Source organism: Chinchilla lanigera, unplaced genomic scaffold (genome assembly GCF_000276665.1).
Source record: "Chinchilla lanigera isolate Chin_1 unplaced genomic scaffold, ChiLan1.0 scaffold00004, whole genome shotgun sequence".
NCBI classification, from domain to species: Eukaryota; Metazoa; Chordata; class Mammalia; order Rodentia; family Chinchillidae; genus Chinchilla; species Chinchilla lanigera.
In genome coordinates this window covers 3,290,630-3,312,987 of record NW_004955405.1, presented here as the reverse complement: position 1 = coordinate 3,312,987, position 22,358 = coordinate 3,290,630, and the positions used below count along the sequence as shown (strand labels likewise).

Here is a 22,358-nt window from a genome sequence, read left to right as displayed (position 1 = left end):
GAAAGCCTGAAAGAAGAAGGATCCCAGAGCAAGCTCTTCACAGCCTCAGACAGAAAGCCCTGCTAAACTGGTCTGATTATTTATAGAATAAGCAATCATAAATAAATATGAGTTACATTTCTACTCATAGGAAATCCAGATAGTATTCAGGCTTTTCAGAAAAAGTGTTGCCTCTAAATCTATTCAATTCTCTAATGAAGATTTTGTTAACGTTTAATCATAGGTGTCTAATGAACATCTGTGGAGTACTGACTAAAGAGAGTGATTTGACAGCTTTTAACATATGATCATAAACTAAATATGTGTTATGAAGCCTCCCTTTTGTGCAAGGGAATTATTCTATGCTTCACAGATGGTAGTTACATATTTCATAAATACTCTAGAAAAAACAAAATATAATCTAGGCTTTCATATTCAGAGTTGCCTAAATTTTTGCAAAAAAAAAAAAAATAAGACAACAGATTCTGAATCTCATTTCTAATCATAAAGTACTAGAATTCTGCATTTTTATATGCCATCCACCTTTCTGCAAGATAAAATCAGTTTTTCTGTTTATTTTATCTGTATAATATAGAGCCCTATTCTGGCATTTCAGGAAAAATACAACATGTTTAACCTTCTTGCTCTAATACATGATGTTTCTATTTGAAAATAATCATGTTCTAAATGCTGCATTTTATTGAAAGAATTCTTAATATTATATAGGTTCCATGAGTTTTCCCTAAGCATAGGCTAAAGGACAATGGGATAATCTATCTTTTTTAGAGAATAAAAAGTCATTAGATTCTATCTGCATTTCTTCTAACATTCATAGAATCTATGCAGGTTATATAGAGCACTGAATCTCACACGAGCTTATGGACATCACCCGCCATTTTTTAAGGAGCATAATGCACATCCCTTCTTAAGACACAAAACAAGTTATATATTCATTTGTTTCACAGACATCTTACCTATAACCTAAATGTAAATTAGAGCCCCTTTGAAAATCCAAGTTAAACAAAAAAAACAAAGAAGAAACCCTGAAAAAAAAAACACCTTACACTGTTTTACTTCATGCAGTTGAAAAGCACTGTGTGACACAGCTTTTGTCAGTGTGACCAAATACCTAAGAAAAACAACTTAAGGGAGGAAAGATTTGTGCTTCAGTTTTAGAAGTCTCAGTCCATGGTCAGCCAGCTCGATTGCTTTTGGGGCTGTGGTGAGGCAGAGATGGCATGGCGGAAGGTTATGGCACAATCCTGCTCAGGTCAGGGCAGTCGCTGAGTGGCAAGAGAGGGAAAGAGCCTGAGAAAAAACTACATTTCAAGGCACATATCTCAGTGAACTACTGCCTCCACTGTGCTCCCTCCTCCACAAAGCCCGAACAGCTATGAGCGGACCCTTACCATGAATGAGGTGATCATCCCCACAACGCAGTCACCAGTTACCTACCAATCCAATGATCTCTTAATCCAATGAAATCATTAAGATCAGTTGTCACAGAGGCATTTGACTACAAAGTGTTTTGCATACACAATACATATACACATATATACACTCATATATATACTTAGGCACGCAGTGTTCCGTGATTTGTGTGTGCTCTGAGTGTGTCTCTAGGATATACTGTGATGGGAGGCACTGTGCCCAAGAGTGTAGAGTGACAGTAATGAGAGCTGAGAGCTGCTTGCAGACATTCAGGGTTAGGGAACTCATGGGTTTTTGTGTCTTCCAAAGAGGCAGACACTAGTCTCTGCCTTTTTGTGTGATAATATAAGCTCTTTCACATACACGGAGCTGCACCAAGAACTGAGGATCCAACACAGGCCTCATCAGAATTGCCCTTGGGCCTCCACAACATTGCACTAAATGATCGTCTTCATGAGTAGCCTGTGTCTGGTATTGCACTATAGTGATGAGAAGCTAAGACGATGCACAAAAATTGTATGTATTTAAGGAGGTAACATTTCAAGTTTCAAGACAGGTGTACATGGTGTGATCTTCAAATTGGTAAGCATATCCTTCCTGTCATGTATTTATCAATTTTTTGTGGAGAAAACATTCAAAACCCTTCTCACCTTTACTGAAATATACACTACATCATTATTGTGTCAATACACTACCATGCAGTAGAACCAGAACTTTTTTCTCCTAGCTGACTGTGTAATTCATGTCCACTGATTTACCTTTCTCGACTCTCCCCACTACTCTTGCAGTCTGTGGATTATTTGATATGGATGCTTTTTGAAAGGAAGTTGGAGACCTAGCAAACTTTAGCTCCTCTCATCATTTATCATTACTTATTTACTACATTTTCAAACTACAGACTTCATGGTTCAGCTAAGCTGATTTCTTCAAATATACTGACTGGTGACCTACAGTGTCAAGGTGGGGTGCACAGTGTTGAGCTGAAGAGGACTGGAAATGTAGGACTAGAGAGGACAAAAGCTTGCGGGTGTACATCTTAAGGTCATTTCTAAATGACACAGAGCATTTCAGAGCGATCCATTCCTCAAAGCAGTCCTTCTGTTCTCTGTAATATTCTACATATACCCATTTTACCTTTGCTGGGATTGTAGGATTTGTAACTTATTTTCCTATTTAATTTTTCCTTTTGTGCTTCCTTCATCAACTTCATAAGAGTATTACATGCTCATTGGCATCCATTTTCATAAAATCGTTGTCTTCTTTTTATGTTAATCTTCTCCTCTACTTCTATTATTTAAAAAGAATTTATTACTGCATGCTTTCAGTACTTGACCACATTAACTGTGTGGCCTTGGTATATGTACATGGCACATCTTCAATTTTTGGAATCCTTGTCTCCTCCCTCCTCCACCCATCCAAATCTTGGGCCCTTTTTAATCCTGAATTATTTATTTCTGCATACAGTTATTTCCACTGAAGTTTCCATTCATTTTTATACCTCAACTAATTCCCCTTTATTTGTGGGATGAAGTCACATGTGAACACAAAAAGAAATTCGAAGCTGTGGCTGCATCAGGTCTACCAGCGCACAACAAAGCAATGAGCGAGGTCAGAAAAGCAAACGTATCCCCACCACAGTTCTTAGCAGCAGAAGTACTGCATTGCCCATTTTTGCCAGAATGAAAATTTAAATATTTTTCAGGTTTTATTTTCTTCCTTATTTTCTTTCTTTCTCTTTTTTTGTCCAGTCACTGTGTAAGTACATACACTGAAAACATCATAAAATTAACTTATTTCCAATTACTTTATTGCTCATTGGCCACGAACCTTCAATTGTCCCACTTTTTAAAAACGTTTTTATCAATTGATACTTTAAGACAAAATGTATTATTATACACTGAGAATATATTTTCAGCATGGTCCTTAAAGGTTACCTGCAAATACTTTTTAGAACCCTTACACGTCTATGCCTGAATGTGTGTGTTCAGTAAGAGAGATTTTATTCTTAATTATCACTTTACATGAGAGAAACTAAGGCTTGTCGCTCATTGAAAACAACCTCAAATGAAATAATAAGATATGACAGGAACCACATGTTTAAATATCAGAGAAGCTGGTTCAAAATGACATAATTTTTCAGATGAAACTGGAGTGAGATTTAGAAGAACTAGGTTCTAATTCTGTTGTGGCCACTTCGTTTCTAGCCCCTCTAAACCTCACAGCTGAAAGACCCAGTGATAATTCTCACCTTTGGCAGCACAGACATAAGGGGTGATATACCAACTTTTGGTGTTAAGCTCTAAGCTTTCTTCTTGAAGACTTCCACACTGTGCACAGGTTCTGAAAACTGGTTTAATAACCTATCTTTAAGGCCAAGTATCCACTGAACACACTGACATACACTCCTGATTATTCATAGAGGCAAAATATATCCAAATAGTAAGGACTAGGAAGCAAAAAGCCAGCATTTTCAGACTCATATTTTATTCCCCGGTAACTTAAATTTCATTTCAACCTAGGACATACAAAGAATTACCTCCGTTTACTTGTTTGCCTTTCAAGTTCTAGTACCCATATTAACATTGGATTATAAAAAACTACCAGTGTATACCTACATATTCAACATGGTCCTAAACATGAGAAAACCTTTTTTTAACTTATCCAATACATAGTGAAAGAAATGCATTTTTTAACAAAAAATCTTGGTAGTATTCTAAGTTCAGCCTCAAATATTCCTTTTATGCAACCATGTCTTTCTGTCCCTAATATAAAGATGTATCTGAAAAGATAATGAGGGGAATTTCTGGTAAAGAAAGGTCATCTAAATGGTCATATTCAAGAAGCAGACAGTATTATGCCTTTCTGTCTCATGTCGGTTTTCTTTTTAAAAATCACCTACAACAATGACATTTTAGCTAAATGTGTGATTCAAAGGGAAGAGAATCTTCCACAATGAGTAATCTCTACCTCACACACAAACTGACTAGGTTGAATACATTCTTCTTCTTAATTGCATCGGATCAAGGATTGGCCCCCTCTCTCAGGAGGCAGACTATAATGGTGCAGTTGGCGCTTTGCATATCTGAAACTGATGAGAAAAGTAAATCATGTAAAAGTGTAGTACTTTAAGTGTTTGTCCAATGGAAGAATGTCTTTTGAGATGTTCCTAGAAGAAAAGATATCAAGGAGAAATAAATTAGAAGGGTAGTAATTGCTCATATTTGGAGATTCATATTTATGTTAGTATGCATTCTGGGTTCGGGGAAGTCCTTGAAGGAAGATTTTGGTAAAGGAAAAATTTGTGCTGGCCTTAGCACGTATAGAAATGCAAGGGCACGAAGAGACAAAAGGAGTGTCCCTGTGATTTGAATCAGTATCTGCCTTTTATGTTACATAAAAGAGGGGAAAGTATCATACTGAGAGTAGCATGTAGGATACCTTCTAAAGATTCTTAAAATTTATGGACAGGAGAAAAATCTTGAATTTAACTCAACTCCTTTCTATTAGTAATTTAATGCTAATTAAAGTACAGGAATACATGCAGGCATTTTTTTTTTCATTCCACATGCTAAAATCTAGAAGCAAACTTTTTAAACAGAAAGTCTACCTGAAGTTTTAAAATTTAACTTGAATGTACTAGACCTATATTTAAAGCATTATGCTAATCTCATTCCACTGTTGGGTATGACCTTGAACAAGAGGATGCTGCTATGAGAATGGCCTTGCTTAGGCCAGCATTGCTCTGGTATTCACAGGCAGCTACCCATAGGGACCTGGAATACAAAACCATTTTATCTTTTGTGCAGTTCTAAACTTCCAGCAGAAGTTCTCATTTCCTCTGCCTTATGTACCTACAACATGTTTTCCACTTGCATTAGCTGACACAGCAACTTGAAAAAAAAAGAGGATTTTCATTTCATTCTTTTTCAGTTTGAGCATACTGGGGAAGGGTGAAGCAAAAACTAGCTTAAAATGCAGCAGCCACCACACATCAAGGATTTGGGGACTTGTATTCAGGTGGTAGCACAAGCAAAGCATTTCACATCAAAGCAACTGACTTCCTAAACCCATTAGGGTTATAGTCAATTTGAAGTGTAAAATTTAAGATGTATTTCTTGAATGCCATAACTGTAACAAAAATCTAATTGTAGCGACATAATTTCTCAATCCTGTGTCTGACAAACAAATCCTACGCCACTGAACATGGAAATGCGGCGTGGTGTAAGTGAAAATGTACTCTTCACATCCAATAGGATTTTACCCTGATTTCTGTCAGGAACTGGGAAAACTACTTGTACATTTTCACCAATAATATGTATTATTTATTATAGACATAGATGGTACACAAGCTGTATGATATTGCAAAGTAAATAGTAAACAAAAAATTAATATAAGCTAGAAGGCCGGTGTATTTTGTGATTTTATTCAGTTCATTTTGCCATTCAGGTTATTCTTTCTCCTCTGTAAAATGAATAAGTTGAACTACACTGGCTTCTTTAACATGTTAAATGCAGTTCACAGATACTGTAACTACCTCTATATTTAACTTCAGAAAATCGATATATTGCACTGACTATGATATAAGGGAAAATGAACAGCTTTTTCATGATAAAATGATATTCATATACATAAATGTGCTGGCACAACTAGCCAGAAGACAAAGTTATAGATGTCTGGTTCTTACCCCTATAGGGAATCGAATTGAATCCCAAAGTAGCAAGTGAACACTGACACAGGGTGCTGCAGTTTTAAAAACCTCATAAACAACATTTACTCCGATAAAAACATAATCTAAAATGATGATTAAGCAATCTTCAGTCTTAATTAGTTTACTCAGTATTCACATTGTTGAAAAGTACATTATACTTCAAAACCATGCCAAGATTTAATTTCTATTATGGAAAATTGAGGCAGAGTTAAAACATGCTAATTACAGAAACCAGGCAAGTTTTTTCAGGAGAAACTCTTCTGAGAATTTGGAAGAGTTAGCATTCCTTATTTCTACCCATCAATCATGAAAATCCAGCAATATGCAATACAAATAAACTCAGGATAGATAGATGATAGATAGATAGATAGATAGATAGATAGATAGATGATACATAGATAGATACATAGATAGATACATAGACAGACAGTCAACCCTCATTTCAATAGCTACCAATTTCCATGGTGTAAATACTCCCATAATGGCCTATATTCAACTACCAACATGATATTGCAACAGAGTTGAAATCAGCCCTTGTAATAGTCAGTTCTCATATCACTGTTAACACTTTAATCACCATGTAAAACAAAAATGTTAGAAGTCGTCCTTATAGAATGCCTAAACAAACCATCCATTTGATTACTACCATTCTTTATAATAAAGAATTTCATTATTGTCTCTAAGTTTGCACTGCCAACTTTTTCCTATTTCATGCGTTTTGTGTAAAAAAGTAGATGTTTCCGACACTAAGTATATTAGAAAAAACTTTACTTTCTGATGTTAATTGTTCTAGCAAGAATATATCATTCCTAAGGCAGTTTATTAATTAAATTATTCAGCATTTATTCTGTATGCCAGGTTCTACTTTTTGTTTAAGGACAACTAGCTTAACTGTCTGCATGGATTTCATAAGGTAAGGCAAACATAAGAATGCTTTTTGAAAACTACAGTTCTTTCACAGAATTGATAAAACAATTGCATAATAACTGAAAAGATAAACTGTATTAAGGCTAAGATAATAACATGTTCAAGAATAAATAAGATATTTATGAATTAATTCTTACAGTATTTGCATTTTTCTATAAAACTATTACAGAACCAACTGCCACCTATATGAAGTTAGCTCTTTGTATTAAAAATGCCGTATGCTATAGCAAAGATAAAATGAACCTTTTAGTCACTTTAGACTGTTCATTTAGCTCTCCCATTTTACCAGTAGTATAGACTTTGGAAATTTCCTGAACAGCAAAATACAGATCGTAATTTTTTATTGTGCTGCTGGTTTTGAGAGATTTAAAAAAAAACACAGAATTGTGTTTTCCAAGCAGGAGCAGTATCAGCAATATTATAATTCCTCATCTACCTCCTGGTTTCTGTTTGGGAAGCTCTGATTTTCCTTCCCTTATAATGTCTAACATAATACTTTAAACATTTTTTATCTTCATTAAGTATTTGTAGAATGAATGGCTTTCTAAGCAAAGGGCCTGATTTCTCACTGTTTATTTAGTTACATAAACAGCAGAATATACACACGTAAAAATCACAAAGATGATGCAAACACAGTATCATTAAATTATTATGATAACTTCGCTTTTCATTTCAAATTGTTTTCTTTCATAGTCATGCAAATTATTGGTCTCTTAGAATATATTGATACACAAAAGGATACATCCCCATGTATTATTCCTCATTTTAAATATGGATTGGTGGGAATTTTCCTACGGGGAAAAAACTGAATAAATTGGATATTATCAATTATTTTAAAAGAAAATCTATGTAGAAATAATGTGTATGTCCACGCCGTTTCTGATGCTTTCAAACATAAAGGTCACAATTTTCACGGATTTCATTTTTATCGTATGATTAGAAAGTTTGATTTATTTGATCACAATGTAGCCCCTTGAAAAATCATGATTTGTATTTCTCTGGACTATTCCGGGGCATTTCACACATAATTTTTACAGCACTTCTTACACACACACACACACAAAAAAAAAAAAAAAAAAAAAACTTGCTTGAGCATTAAGTCTGTTATGAACAATTATCTTGTCAAAAATCCAACTCATTGTTATCTTTTTGATTTTAAGTATCAGCTTGTGGTAAAGTAAAGGAAAGTAAAACTGAGATAAACTTTATTGTTATAGAATCCTCAATTATCCTATTTTGAAAGGATACAATAAAAATGTCTATGCATTCACAAAAATGAAGTAAAATTGTTAAAATCCTTTAGGCAGGGGATAAATAATTCTCTGTTCTAAAATGTTCCAGCTTACAAACCTCATTGTATGTCTATTTACAAATTTGATAACAAATTACAGGTTTATTTACACTATAAAGTAAATAGTGTTTAACATCACTTTAATTAAGCACTAGATAATCTCACTGGAGAAAAATTTAGCTAGCCAGTGATGAAAAACCATTGGGAATCTCAGCATAATTGACTTTTCTCTTTCATTTCTTTAGCAATACTTTGATCTTCTAAACATATATTTAAAAGATGATGATTAAGTTGAAGATTGCACAGACATAATAAAAACTACTCTTCCAATGCATTCATTCAAATTGCAAACTAGAAAGACTACAGTCAATAACAGGACAGGACAGAGGATAATAATTCTAGGCAACTTGGACAAGTGAGATAAATGGAGCAAGAGATACACTGAATAATTTTTCTTCCCTTTTTTCCTAGGAAGTTATATCCAACAAATTACTTCATATTTTTAAAATTCTAAACTTTTATTTCTTTTTTTTTGGTTTGTCTCCAGGCAAGGCATTTATGACCCCTGAGTGAAAGCACATAACAGAAAATAATAATAAGGGCTCAAAATTTACTCAAAATTTTGGTATTCAGGACGTTATCTTAATTTTTACACTTAATTTCTCTAAAATGTAAGAATTGTAATTCCCATTTTACAAACGTGAAAACAGAGGCTGAGGATGATTATGTCGTGCAGAATTACACTGCTACCTATTGACTTTAGAGTTAGGTTTGTCAAACTTGAAAATACAACTCCATAAACCAAAATTCACAGACTATACATGTACTGAGAGAGGTGAGATTATATAATGCACAGTCAAATAAAAGAGCAAAAAAATTAAGGTGAGCGGACTCTATTTAAGTTGGAAATACAATGAAATCTTTGTCAGGCCCAGCTGCTTTCCACCACTGCCTTCCCTTATACTTACAGCATTCTAAACACTTGGGCAATACGTCCTCATGTTACAATTTTCTTTAAGAAGGAAAAAGAGTTCTATATGAGTTTATTTAAATATATTTCTGTGTAAAACAGTAAAAAACTATTATTTTCATTTTTAATACCTCTGATAAATTCATTACACATCAACAAAAATCATGTGAAAACATAAATCAAAATGTTCTCATTTTTTTCTACTTATCTTTAAAGGTGTAAGTAGCGATCATTTTGAGTTATTTAAATATGCAGCCACTTGCAACAAAATTTCTTCAAATTTTATGTAATCTTCAGATGACTCAATGATTGATTAGATATGAGCATTATAAAACTATCAAATTAAATTATGGTATTTTCATTTATCCCACATTTTTGATGCATACTGATTATCCAGATTAATAAATTTCACACTGGCAGACCTGTACACTCACATGCCAAATTTAAATACCCCCTGATCACCCTTTTGCCCTACCCCATACCATAATTTCACATTTTGGAGTGAATTTTTGTGTATATAATGTATTTTTATCAAATGTCTACCCTATGAACTTTTTAAATTTCCTCTATGATATCCTTGACAGTGGTTCATCTAGTCACTATGTGAATATTTTCTTTGATGGATTTCCCAAAGTAGCATTATACACTTCAATATAATTATTCTCAATATTATTTCCCATAGCAATATAGCTGATACTAGTTTTACTACTTGCATTCATGCTACATTAATATTTTGCCCTAAAGTGTAGTTTTTGTAAATACATCATTATTATTTATGAAATATCTAGCTCTCAAGATTTTTATACTGAAACAGCGTAAACATGTCATACTTAGTTGTTCTAAAGAAATATTCAGAATCTGCAAGATTCCAGTAGTCAGCCTTTTACTATCTTGAGAAAAGCAGTACTATTAGTTGAAAATTTTTTCATCGAAGTTCGAAATTTGTATTTAAGATGCAAGAAAGCACGTAGCCTACAATTGGAAAAATTAGAATCCCGGCAGTTTAGTGTCACAGCTAGGACTGGAAATGGGCATGATTCCTAGTAGTGTGCTATTCTAAATTAAAGTTAAATCGTGATATACAAAGATCTGATGGCATCAGAAGGTTATTAAAGTAATCAGAAAAATAGACCAATTATACATCATTGTTTATTTCTGTGCTGTTTTGCTCAACTCATTCACTTTCTATTCAAATTATATCAGACTAAACTACACTGCAGAACAGATACACTTTGATAATAGAATTTTTATTCTTATATATAAAGGTTCTGGGGCAGGTTCTTGGCACAGTTATTCAAATACATATCAGCAATGAGAAGTGGCTAAATGCCTGGAAAAGACGCATGTACTAGTAATTATCAAACTGTTATCAGTGGAATCATCAAATCCTTAATAACTGGCAAGATGCTTTAAATGTAATATTGCCAATCAGAGCTATTTTTTTCTACTTGAAATGTAAATAAGTAGGGAAACTAAAATCATTACCTATGTTTATTACAATTGTAAAACACCATTAAGTGATCAGAATTTCAATGTACATTTAAAAAGAGTTAACTATGAAATGGTATATCAACACTGTCAAGGAAAGGGGGTACTAGCTTGAAAAATGTATAATTCAATATGAATGAATTCAACATTTTACTTTTTGCTAAATTTTACTTGCTACTTTTTCATTAATGCATAAAAAGGCACTATTCCATATTAATGACTATACGGAAAAAAAGATACTGTATGTAAATTTAAGAAAGATAAAAACATTAACTTCAAATCTAGAGAAAGACTGAGCCAATACTACATTGGACCCCAAAAGTAAAGCGTGTGACCAAGTGTGCGCGGGAAGCACTCTGGCAGCGTGGGTGTGACTGAAAGACTCTGAAATGCTCCTCTGAGTTCATAGTGCTCACATTCCTTACAATTCCTCTCAGAATGTTCCTCCTGGATCTTCAGATGCTCTGACTTTCCTTTGTTCCAGCACCTTGCACACTAATGTATTCATTTAACACATCATTCTGTGAACCTTCCCTATAGCAGGACATCTCTCAAGGCTAAGGATACAGGAATAGACAAGTGTTGTATCTATGAATTCACAGAGTGTGTGGAGCAACAGCTACTTATAGAGTACTTAGTGTGCCGAGTGTTTGGCCTACATTATGTAAACTAAAAGAATTCCTTTAGACAAGCCTTCTGGATACAGGTTTTACCTTTTAAATTTTCTTTGTGTAGGTCCAAGTCAGTATTTCTCGTGAGAAACAAACTTACATGCATTCTGTGTGTTTTGTTTTTTCCAAGCAACTAGTAGGAGTACCATATTTTTATTCATTCATTCACACTTAATTACAATCTCCCCTCTGACAGGAAAAGCAATCATTCCAGTTCAGTCCCTGTGTAAGACAGTGATATGGTCTGGGGCACATGAAATTGATACATATTTGAATTCCGTAAAGAATGTAGAAGAGCTACAATAATGATTCACATTTTTTTAGGTACAGGATCTTAGGTTTACATTACAATCTGTATGTCAAGAACTATTTTGAAAAATTTTGAGAAAAGGCAGAAAATGTTGAGCATGAGGGTAGCCTTTGATACACACTCACAAGTAGATACTACTATTAAGATGTTAGAAATAGCATCCACGTTAAGTAATAATTAAGTAAACCAACAAAGCCAGAACAGTAAAGACAATTATGGCTTTGCAGAAGAATTATGATTGCTTTTTCTGGGAAAAGAATTAGAATATATAGGGTTAAACTCTAATCTGAAGGATTTAGATTAGATTAGTAGACTTTTTCTAATAGATATGGAGAAAGGGCTGTTGATATGTTTCATAAACTGCAAAGATGGGGCATGAGTTCTTATCTTATATCTATTTCTTAGTGTTAATTTTCTGCATACCCTTTTCCAAATTTAAAATAGGTACATGCTTATATGTATGTGCACATACAGGCACATACACATACACACACACTCCCCAAGTGTCGGAGCACAGCTTGTGTGCCAAGTCACTTTTTAACCGTGAAAGATCTTTGCAGGTGTGAATAGACTACAAATAAAAACCATGATCCCTGCTTACAATACAAGTGCTTCATAGAGCTGCTTCCAAAACAGGCCCTTTAAAGTATAATTGCTCATATACTGTAACATACTTTTTTGAGAATAATTGAACCAGGAAAAATATGAAGAAATATACTTACATAAAAATCTTCAAACCTAAATAATCTATTCTTTGCTCATCACCAAAATGCCTTTTTAAAAAACTATATTTAAATACTAGAATGATTACAAACCCAATTTGCTACTGTAATTAAAGGGATTCACTGAGCTCAGCTCACTTGAGACACAATGTGTCTATCAAACTTTATCTCTCATCCTGTTGAAAACCAAAAGACCTGTTATTCATTCTATAAAAAATTACATATTGGTTTAGGTTGAAAATAAGCTTCTCTAAAGGATCACAGTATGGATATAAATTATTTAATAATATCAGGATAAAATTTCATGTCCTTAACCAAAAGGAAGCCCCTCTTCCTAACTACAATGAACAGATAGTGGTAAATTTAATTGGCAAAATAAAAAATACAAAACATTTTAAAATAGACCATTATCATTATGTAATGAAATTATGTGCTACAGAGAAGGAGAATAAATTCATGCTTCATTGAGCCTTTTTGATTTCAAGCTAAAGTGACCCTATTTATAGAAAGAAAACTACAAGTACTTTTTATAGTTGATTCCAAATCTACTGTTCTTGTGGTAGCTGTATCCTGAATGTGTTATGTTATAAAAAGCACTGCTGATAAAGACATAGTAACTACTCATCTAGAGTATTCATATGGAAACAAACAGAAAAACAAGTTTTTGAGGTCTAATTTTGAAAATGGCATCTTAACACCTGCTCATCATACTTAGACATTCATGGTAGTATTCACTCAGATCAGATGAATTTTGGAAGAAAAACTGGTGAGCAAGAAGCATATGAGGGAAAAAAAGAGGGATACAAAATGATATTTCTTTCAAAGAAATATATAAAATGGCAAAAATTTTAAATATATTTCCATTTTGCATTTCATATTCATACATACATGGGATTTGAAAAAATAATGTGGTAAAGTAAGCAAAAACTAAAATAACACAATTCTTATTGGAGAATTTTATGTAAATCCATTATTATAGTTCATCTTAATTCTCTAGATGCTCTGTAAGCCATGAATAAAATGCATGGAAGAGTTATCAGCATTTATATATATTCTGTCAAGACAAGGTCTCACTATAGCTCACGCTGGTGTTGAGTTCGCTACAAAGCTCAGGCTGGCCTCAAACTTGCAGTGATCCTCCTGCCTCAGCCTCCAGAGTGCTACAATTACAGGGATTTACCACTACACCTGGCTCATTTATAAATTATTACTACTAATATGTTTGGGTGTTTCTAATACTGTGTAATACTAACTTAGATATTTTTAGGGAAGTCTCACCTTTTTGTTAAATAGTAACACAGTCTGAGACATTTACAACTGAAAATTCTTTCTTAGTTTGTCTCTTGGTCATATCCGTGTAATTATAATTGCAGGACCTTTGGCCTGTTAGCATTCTTACTGCCACTGTATTTGACCAGCTGGCTCAGGCTTCCTTAACCCGTTCCTCACTATTTCCAGCCACAGGGAGTTTACAGTTAGTAGCTCTAGATTTGGGAGTATTTATTCTCTGGCATCATCAAAGTTATAGGAAATAAGTAAAAAATATTTGATTTTATTCAAGCAATTTTATTAATTAGTACTTGAAGAAGAAGTACATATATAGTACAAAAACATTTGTAAGAAAATTAAAAATGTTTATATGATAGCCTCATGTTAGAAATATAAATATTACTTTGATAATTATGTTTCTATCAAACATAACATGTCTGTGTATTTTTTATTCTGTTCCACTGATCCATGAGTCTGTTTGTTGTTGCTGTTGTGGTTTTACCAACTTAAAAAGCTTAAAAAGCTTGGTTTCTCTTAGAAAGCTTCTGCATAGAAAAGGAAATAACCAACACAATGAAAAGATAGCCTACAGAATGGGAAAAAAAATTTGGCTAGTTACTCCTCAAAGGACTAGTATCTAGAATGTATAAAAGAATCCCCAAAATTAAACACCCCAAATTTAAAGACCCAATAAAAATGGGCATATAAGATGAATAGATACATCTCAGATGAAGAGATACAAATGGCCAGTAAATAGATGAAAAAGAAAATGCAAATTAAAATATCACCAAGATTTTATCCCTAGAAAAAATGGCTGCCATCAAGAAATCAACCAGTAACAAATGCTGAGAGGCTACAGGAAGAAAGAACCCTTCTCCATTGTTGGTGGGACTGTAAACTGACAGCCACTATGAAAATCAATATGGAGATTCCCAAAAAACTCAAAGTAGAAATTCCATTTGACCTCGCTATTTCCCTTTTAGGTATCTTTCCAAAAGTGTTAAAGACAAAATACCACAGTGATGTATGCTTACTCATGTTTATAAATGAATAATTCATAATTGCTAAATCTTGGAAATAGTCTATATTTCCATCACTAAATGTATGGATAAAGACAATGTGGTATTTATACACAGTGGAGAACTATTCTGCCGCAAAAAATAAACTCAGGTCATTTGTGGGAAAGTGGATGCACTTTGAAACACAATGTAACTGTAGTAACTCAAATACACAAGCTTAAATATGACATGGTTTCTCTTATATGAAAAACTTTTCCATATATATATTATATATGTATATATATATTATATGTGTAATTCTGTATATACACTGTGTAATAAAAGATAAAAGGAAAATGAAAAGAGAATAAAAAGTATTGTAATGCAGCATGAACAATGTATCTAAAAGTGTACCTTGACTTAGGACAATTTTCTTCTGATTTTTTTTTGCTTGTTTTTTTTGTTTTTGGTACTGGCAGTCAAACTCAGGACCCTGCATTTGCCAGGCAGGCACTTGTGCCACTGAGATAGTGGCACTAGTACAATTTTCAACATGTTTTCAGGGTTGTCCTATTAGTCTGGTTGTACATCCGTACATATGAAAATTAACTTTAGAAGGCCTTAGAAATAAGTGAATCTGATGTAGAAAAAATAAAAGGGGGTGGAGGTAAGGAAAAATTATAAAATTGAAATGAGTTATGTACATGTTCCAATCCTCTACAGTGAATGTAATCATTATGTATTAAAAACATGCACTAATAAAAGTAAAAAAAAGTGTATCTACTTAAGTACCTTCATGTCAAAGCTGTATCTTTTACATTCTAAATGTGAATTTTGTAGTATGACCATCTGAGTACTGCAATTACAGATATATTTACCTCTTCTGAGTAACTGCACAGGGTAATAACTGTTCATATTCTCTTCCTAGTTGATTACAAAATTCTGTGTTATTTTTAATAAAATTACAAAAATATCTTAAAAATACAAAGCAAAAAGATAAAATTGATGAAATTTTAGGCTATAAGAATTTGTAAATATTTCATTTTCAAAATAGTCAATTTTCAGTAAAAGGTAGAGAAATCACTATAGTATTGTTGCCTAAATGAGGATATTGGTCTTCAAAAAGACACAAATGTACTTTTTCTATGTTTCCTCATAAAATAATTTACCTGAGGCCTAAATTTATGGCCTGTGTTTTATTAACTATTTTCATCATTGAGATCGAAATGCGAAGTCGGATCGACTTCGGTATCATGGTGCAGTGAATTAGTTCACTGCTCCCCAGTTCAAGACCACTGCGTTCACTGAAATCTGTCCAGTAACAGAGCCAGTATCTTTTAACCACAAAGCTGTGAGAAACGAAAGTAAATGGCAAATGATACTTTCTGTGGCCCTCACCAACATCCTAAGATTTCCAGCCCAGCATTCTTCTCAGAGTTTTCACAGAAGTTTTAAGAATTTATGGAGAAAAATGAAATTTTGCTGAAAACTGCTATTTTGACAGTGATGAAAAAGAAGCCTAGTTCATTACGTTAATTATTAAAGAATACAGAAGCATTTTAGCATTTATAATTTAAAAGAAAATTATTTCACACATGTTCAATGAGAAAAAGCTAAGTGATTAAAGATTGAAACTCAAGACTTACTGCAAATCTTCACTTTGAATTTTCCCAATTATACTGCCATGATTTACCCTGATTTCATCATTAGAAAAGATAAGTTCAATTAGAATTTCACAAAGATTTTAAAAATATGGACCAAATTCGGATTGCATACATTAGTGACATGAAATGAATGGCTCTATGAACCAAAATAGCACCTAATTTTGTAAGTCTGTCAACAATGTTATTAAATAGGCCAATAAAAAGTGAAATGATAAACTGCCTTCAATATATAACTTTTACTTCTAGTTCAGAAGATGACTTCAGATCAACTTCAGAATCCCAGTTAAAAATTAATATTGCCCATCATTCTGAGAAAAAAGTGAAAGTAAAGATTTAAAAAAGCCAAATAGTTGAATAAACTATTTTTGTTGAAAAGTACATCCAAAGACTAACAATTGTATTTCAGTTAAACATAGCATTTATAGTCTTTTAAATAAAATAATTTTTAATCTAGAATAAAAACGTTTTAAAAATTTTAAATCACATCATTGCAAAATAATTATTCCTTTTTAGTCTACAATCATCCAAAAGTCCTGTTGCAATTACCTATTTCTAAATTTCTGATCATGGCCTTACTATGCTTCACCAAGGACAAAGTACTTCAGGGAAGTACTTGACTTTTTAGATTTATTCATAAGAAATGCTAGCGCTTTTATTGAAATTTGCCAAAGAGGCAAGATTCTCTTTGAAAGTTTTTCTCTTTGCCTCTAAAAAGAATTCATTGCTCTTCAGCTGGAATGGAAAAAGTGCTGTGAAGGAGCAGGGATGAATGGGGCTCTACACAAGGGGACAGCAGCGGGGTTAGGAGAGGAGCAGAAAGAATCCACCCTGAAGGAGCCACAGGCTGGGTGGAAGTCAAACTCTGTGTTTGTATCCAATCCTTCAAGCCTCAAGATTTTTCAAAATATCTCCTTTAAAATGAAAAATTAATTATGTCACTAAAAGCTAGTGGCTTTTGTTATTCCTTAGGCAAAAGCTAAAAAAAAATAGAATTTTTATAATTCTATCTATCCATCTATCATCTGTCATCTATCATCTATCCATCTATCTGTCTATGTCCATTCAAACTCACCTTTATAAGCTACCTTCATCTTTATTGACTATGCTACCCGTGTTCATCCAGGCTTTATGAAAACTTCTCTGAGAAAAATAAAAAGTTATGAAAGCAGTATAAGGGATGACTACTGAATTTATTTAGAATGAATAAAAAGAAATCACTGAAAAAGATATATTTTAAAATTAGCAAAATATCCCTAAAACACAGAATGCAGAAAAGCAATACTAACTGCCTGATGTACCTCTGTAACAGTCATTATCTTTGGCTACATATTATAAAACTATTTTTCAGATGACAATACTTTTGGTTAAATTCCATCTAATGTCAAATTTGAAAAATGTGCTAAAATTATTTTCCACATGAGCAATTATAAATTTAAATATTGCCTGTAATTCTGAGATTTATGTTGTAGAAGAGAATTTGGTTTATTATATGTTCATGCGATTATTTATAAAAATAAAAATAGATGATATATGCATGATTAAGACTACTGTATTATTTAGTGTGTCCCTGAACTTTAAGATTGATAGATAACTAAATCCTTCACTTTTAACTTTTCTTACTGACTATATTTCAAACTTTGTATTCTTCAACTTGCTGTTTCCATCTAAGGCTAGGCACCATAGGGAAATTTCATATTACAAGACAAAGGAAGGCTTTGAACTTTCATATCACAATGAGTTTTCACAGTTGTTCCATTGAGATTCCTGTACACCATTCCTACAGCCAGACAGAGTAATTTAAAATCTATCTGGATTGCATGAGCATAGCACACTCAGGCTAAATTAAATGTACTGCCAACGTGAAGTCCTTCTGTAGGATTTCAAAATGGCTACTGGCCGCTCAACAACTGTGGTGAGTGAAAAGGAAGGGGAAGTGGGATAAGGGCCAACATGATGTTTTTTAGCTTCTTGCAAAATGCTGTGTTCTCACACATACACTGCAACACCCTGAAAAGGTACCAACCCGTGAGGCCTGTGTTAGTGAGTACAAGTTTCAGTCGGGGCGTGAGAAGCCTACGCCTGCACAATGAGCTTGCCCTCTCTATCCGATTGCTTTGACACTTCCCCACTAATAAATAAAGTGAAAAAGTAAAGCCAAAAATAAATATGAAACTCCAGCTACAATTAAAAAGGAAAGACTTTCATAGATCATCTCTGAAAGAATGCAAAGAACTCCCGCTGATGTCTGATGTTTCAACTTCCTGCGAATCCACTTCTACCCCACTTTCTAGTCCCTCTCTTTTCTCCAGGGTTAGTCTTCTAGATGTTCTCTAACTTGGATCACCAATAACAGTTCACGTTTTGCAGATCTAATGTACACTGCAATACGTACCCTATATGAAGGTACATGTGTCATTTTAGAGTCTCTCCTATTTTTGTAATATCATCCTGGTTTTCTTCCTGACTCTTGGATTTCTCTTGGCTCCAGACACTGATTTTTCCTCTACCCACCTTCTCTCTTTCCTGGTGTCTTCTTTGAGTATAGTCTGAACTTTTGAAATTTATGTTACAGTGTAATTCCTTTTGCGAGGTACTAAGATGGTAGAAACTTAACCCTACCATGGTAGTAAGAGGTAACAGCTTCTGGAGGTAATTAAGATCTGTTAGGGTTGTTAGGAGGGAACCCCTATGACTGAGTAGCAATGGCTTTGTAAGGACAGAGGGGAAGATCTGAGGACAAGCACTTGTGCCCCCCATTTGTCACCATGCAACACCCTTCTCTGTCTAAGGTTTTTCCAGGAAACACCATCATCTAACAAAGCCTGGGACCTTTAACCAGAGTTGTGAGCCAAAATGAAAGGTTTTACCCAGTCAGGAGTTCTGTGTTCTTATAACACAGAGTGACTCTTTGCATCTGCTTCCTCCCTTGCCTCCATCTCTTGGTCTCCTTCACTTTTGCAAGAGCTCTTTCTTCCTATTTCCTATTATCCATCTTTTATTTCAATCTTTAATATGTTTTTGAAAACCAGAAAAAGCCCTAAGACACATGCTGACTATACTTTCACTATGTAATCTGCATAAAGTTCTTTTGTGGATTTCATTTGTAAATAATCAAGAATGCACATTTACATTAGTTTTTACTAAAGATCTACACCAGAGTATCTCATGGACACCTCAAACCAGCTGCCTGAAAATTAAACTCTTTTCCCTTTTTCACTGTAGAAATTTGCAAACTTACGAAAGAGCATCTAATACAGTGAACACTCACCAATCCAGGATATACTGACATCCACTACTAAGTGCTAGTGATTAATAAATAGTCCCAACCTCATTCTTTCTAACCCTTCACAAAGATTTTATTTCCTTTCATTTGACTTTACATAAAATCTAATGTACTATGTCTATTTGTAAATAAACAAATGTGTTTCTTAGATCACACATCCAACTAGTTAACAGTAAACCTTAAGTAGAGCCCAGGTTTACATTCAAGTTGTCTTGACTGCTTCAGAGAGCTCTTTATAAAGTTGCTATGCTCAAATAAAAATAAAACAATTGCAGAAACAGCGTCCACAGTTCTTGCATCTCTAGTGTCTGTTTTCAAAGACGTGCTGGTCACCTCTACACCTCTCTTCATTTTATGAACACTGCTCTGAGTGTTCATTTGTGGTGTTGGTTGTTGGTTAGTTTTCTCCACTAGTCTCAGTCTTTTCCATAAACTGACAATTAGATCTAAAATTGCGATGTTATGGGGAGCATATTAAACTTACTTTTATTAGTGCATGTCTGCAGTATTTTAACTGTGGGGGACTGGTACATGCACAGGATATATGGGTTATTTTCAAAGCAGAATGCATTGCACAGTGCACTGTATGTTTCCTATCATGACACATCTCAACACGTTAATCTCAGTAATGCTGACGTTTACTGTCAGGTCCAGATGACATCAACCTGATACCTACCTTATGAAATTCTCTGTCAGTATTCATCTAATTATATGTCCACCAATGATCATCACCAGAACATACTGTTTTGTAAGAAGTTGCAAAACAGTGTTTCCCTAATTTTATCTTCCCCTTTGCATTTGATGAAATTCATCTACAGAAAGGAGCTTTCACCATACAAAAGTTATTCATACAGTGAAGGTGGGATAAATGCATAATCCTTTCTCTTTTATTATTTTGAAATTTTCTTTGTTCTCTTTCTCTTCTTTACAGACTCTTACACCATATTTTATACTTTACATAGCACCAGACTCAACACTTAGAACACATTCTATACTTTTTCCTCTCTCCTATCCGTACACTCTTTCCCCATGAAGCCAATACTGAACACTGCATTTGATTCAGTTCTTGTCCAACTCGGTTTGTGACTAGAATTGTGGAAAGACTCCAGTTCGCGGAGGTACCACTGTATTGCTAAAGCCTTTCCACCCTCCTGCTCCTCTACTGCGAAGATATTATGAAATCCATACAGGATTTAGTATCAGTAGCCATCAAACCAGACCCTAGCAGCCCTCACTTGTAAGTACAAATTGCAGAATCAGGTAGTATCATTTGACAGTTAAAAGTGTTTACATCCTTCAATAGGTTCTCGTCATGTCAAGGTAAAATCCACTCGAAAACTTCCACAACCCAGTCCCTGAATACAGTGCCAGCCTCACTTTCTGCTGTTCCTCAGGGAGCTTCCTGGGCCACAGACCCATGCAGCCGTGTGCAGTGGTTTTCCATCTGTGTACTCGCTAATTCCTGGGCCTGGACTCTTGGTCATCTTCGCATCTGCTTTTGAAATCAACATTCACTCTTAGATTCAACTCAAATATCAACTAGTCAGTGTGTTCTTCATTTATGGTCCAGGACAGAAGGAGGCATTTTTATCTGTGTGTTTCCTGCCCTGCACATTTTAGGCTGAGCTGGTGATTATATTTATTATGTGGCTCAATGATGTGTGTGTGTGTGTATGTGTATGTGTGTGTCTTTCTCTCTCACTAGATAGCAAGCTTTTCAAAAGCAAGGACATTCTGTTCATTTCCAAACAGTCAGTGCCTAGAGCAGTCTTTCCTCTGAATGAAACACTGCACTTTCTGTGTATGATAATGAATTACTGGGAAGCATATTATCCTTACTTTTCTTATGGAATGCTAAACCCTTGGGGCTCAGCTTTGGTTTCTGATTTCATTTCATCTATTCTGGACTTTTCATCTTTTATGCAGTTTGGAATGCTGTAGGAAATTCTGTTTCCCACAGTGAGAATTCACTTAGCTATTCCACCAAGGTGAGGTCTGTATTGTATTTGAAAAATATTCTCACCATTTGGACACATATCTAGCCTACTACTCTTTCTTTGCACTTGGTTTTCCTCTACGAATCCTTCTCCTTTCTGTAAGACTCTGTTTTAAATTATATCTTTAGGTTATAACAAAGATGCAGTGTAAATAGAGCATGTTTAGAGGCTGCCAAAGCAATATGGCACTCCCTTTCTGCTTTTGGTCCATAAAAACTGAGTTTAGATGATTTTGCCTTGCACTATTGTAGCACTCTCTCTCTCTGTCTCTCTCCATATATATCTCCATTTATATATACATATATATATATACTATTTTAAAGTATATAAACTATTTTAAAGTATATAAACAAGTATATATAAAAAAGTATATAAAAAGTATATATTTTAAAAGTATGGGGCTGGGGATTTAGCTCAGGGGCAAAGCGCCTGCCTGGCAAGCGCAAGGTCGTGAGTTCAGTTCCCAGTACCGGAGAAAAACCAAAAAAAAAAAAAAAAAGAACAAAAGTATATAAAAGTATTTATAGTATATATATAAATATATATATACTATTTAAAAAGTTTATAACTTTTCAGTTCTATGATCAAATATGTCTCCATTAATACATAATCAGACTACTATCATAGTATATGCTTTAAAAGCTTGCATA

General features: G+C 34.0%; 1 protein-coding gene across 1 annotated transcript in view; it reads right to left on the bottom strand.

Annotated features, from left to right (window-relative positions):
- The window catches only part of Grid2 (glutamate receptor, ionotropic, delta 2), a 1,119,457-nt gene extending 1,098,262 nt beyond the window's left edge, over positions 1 to 21,195 (bottom strand). The window contains exons 1-2 of the mRNA XM_005374673.1: positions 21,089 to 21,195; positions 15,934 to 16,113 (exon numbers count right to left, since the gene is read on the bottom strand). Of these exons, the coding sequence (XP_005374730.1) occupies positions 15,934 to 16,113; positions 21,089 to 21,195 (287 nt within the window). The remainder of the gene's footprint in view (positions 1 to 15,933; positions 16,114 to 21,088) is intronic.
- Positions 21,196 to 22,358: the final 1,163 nt, after the last annotated feature.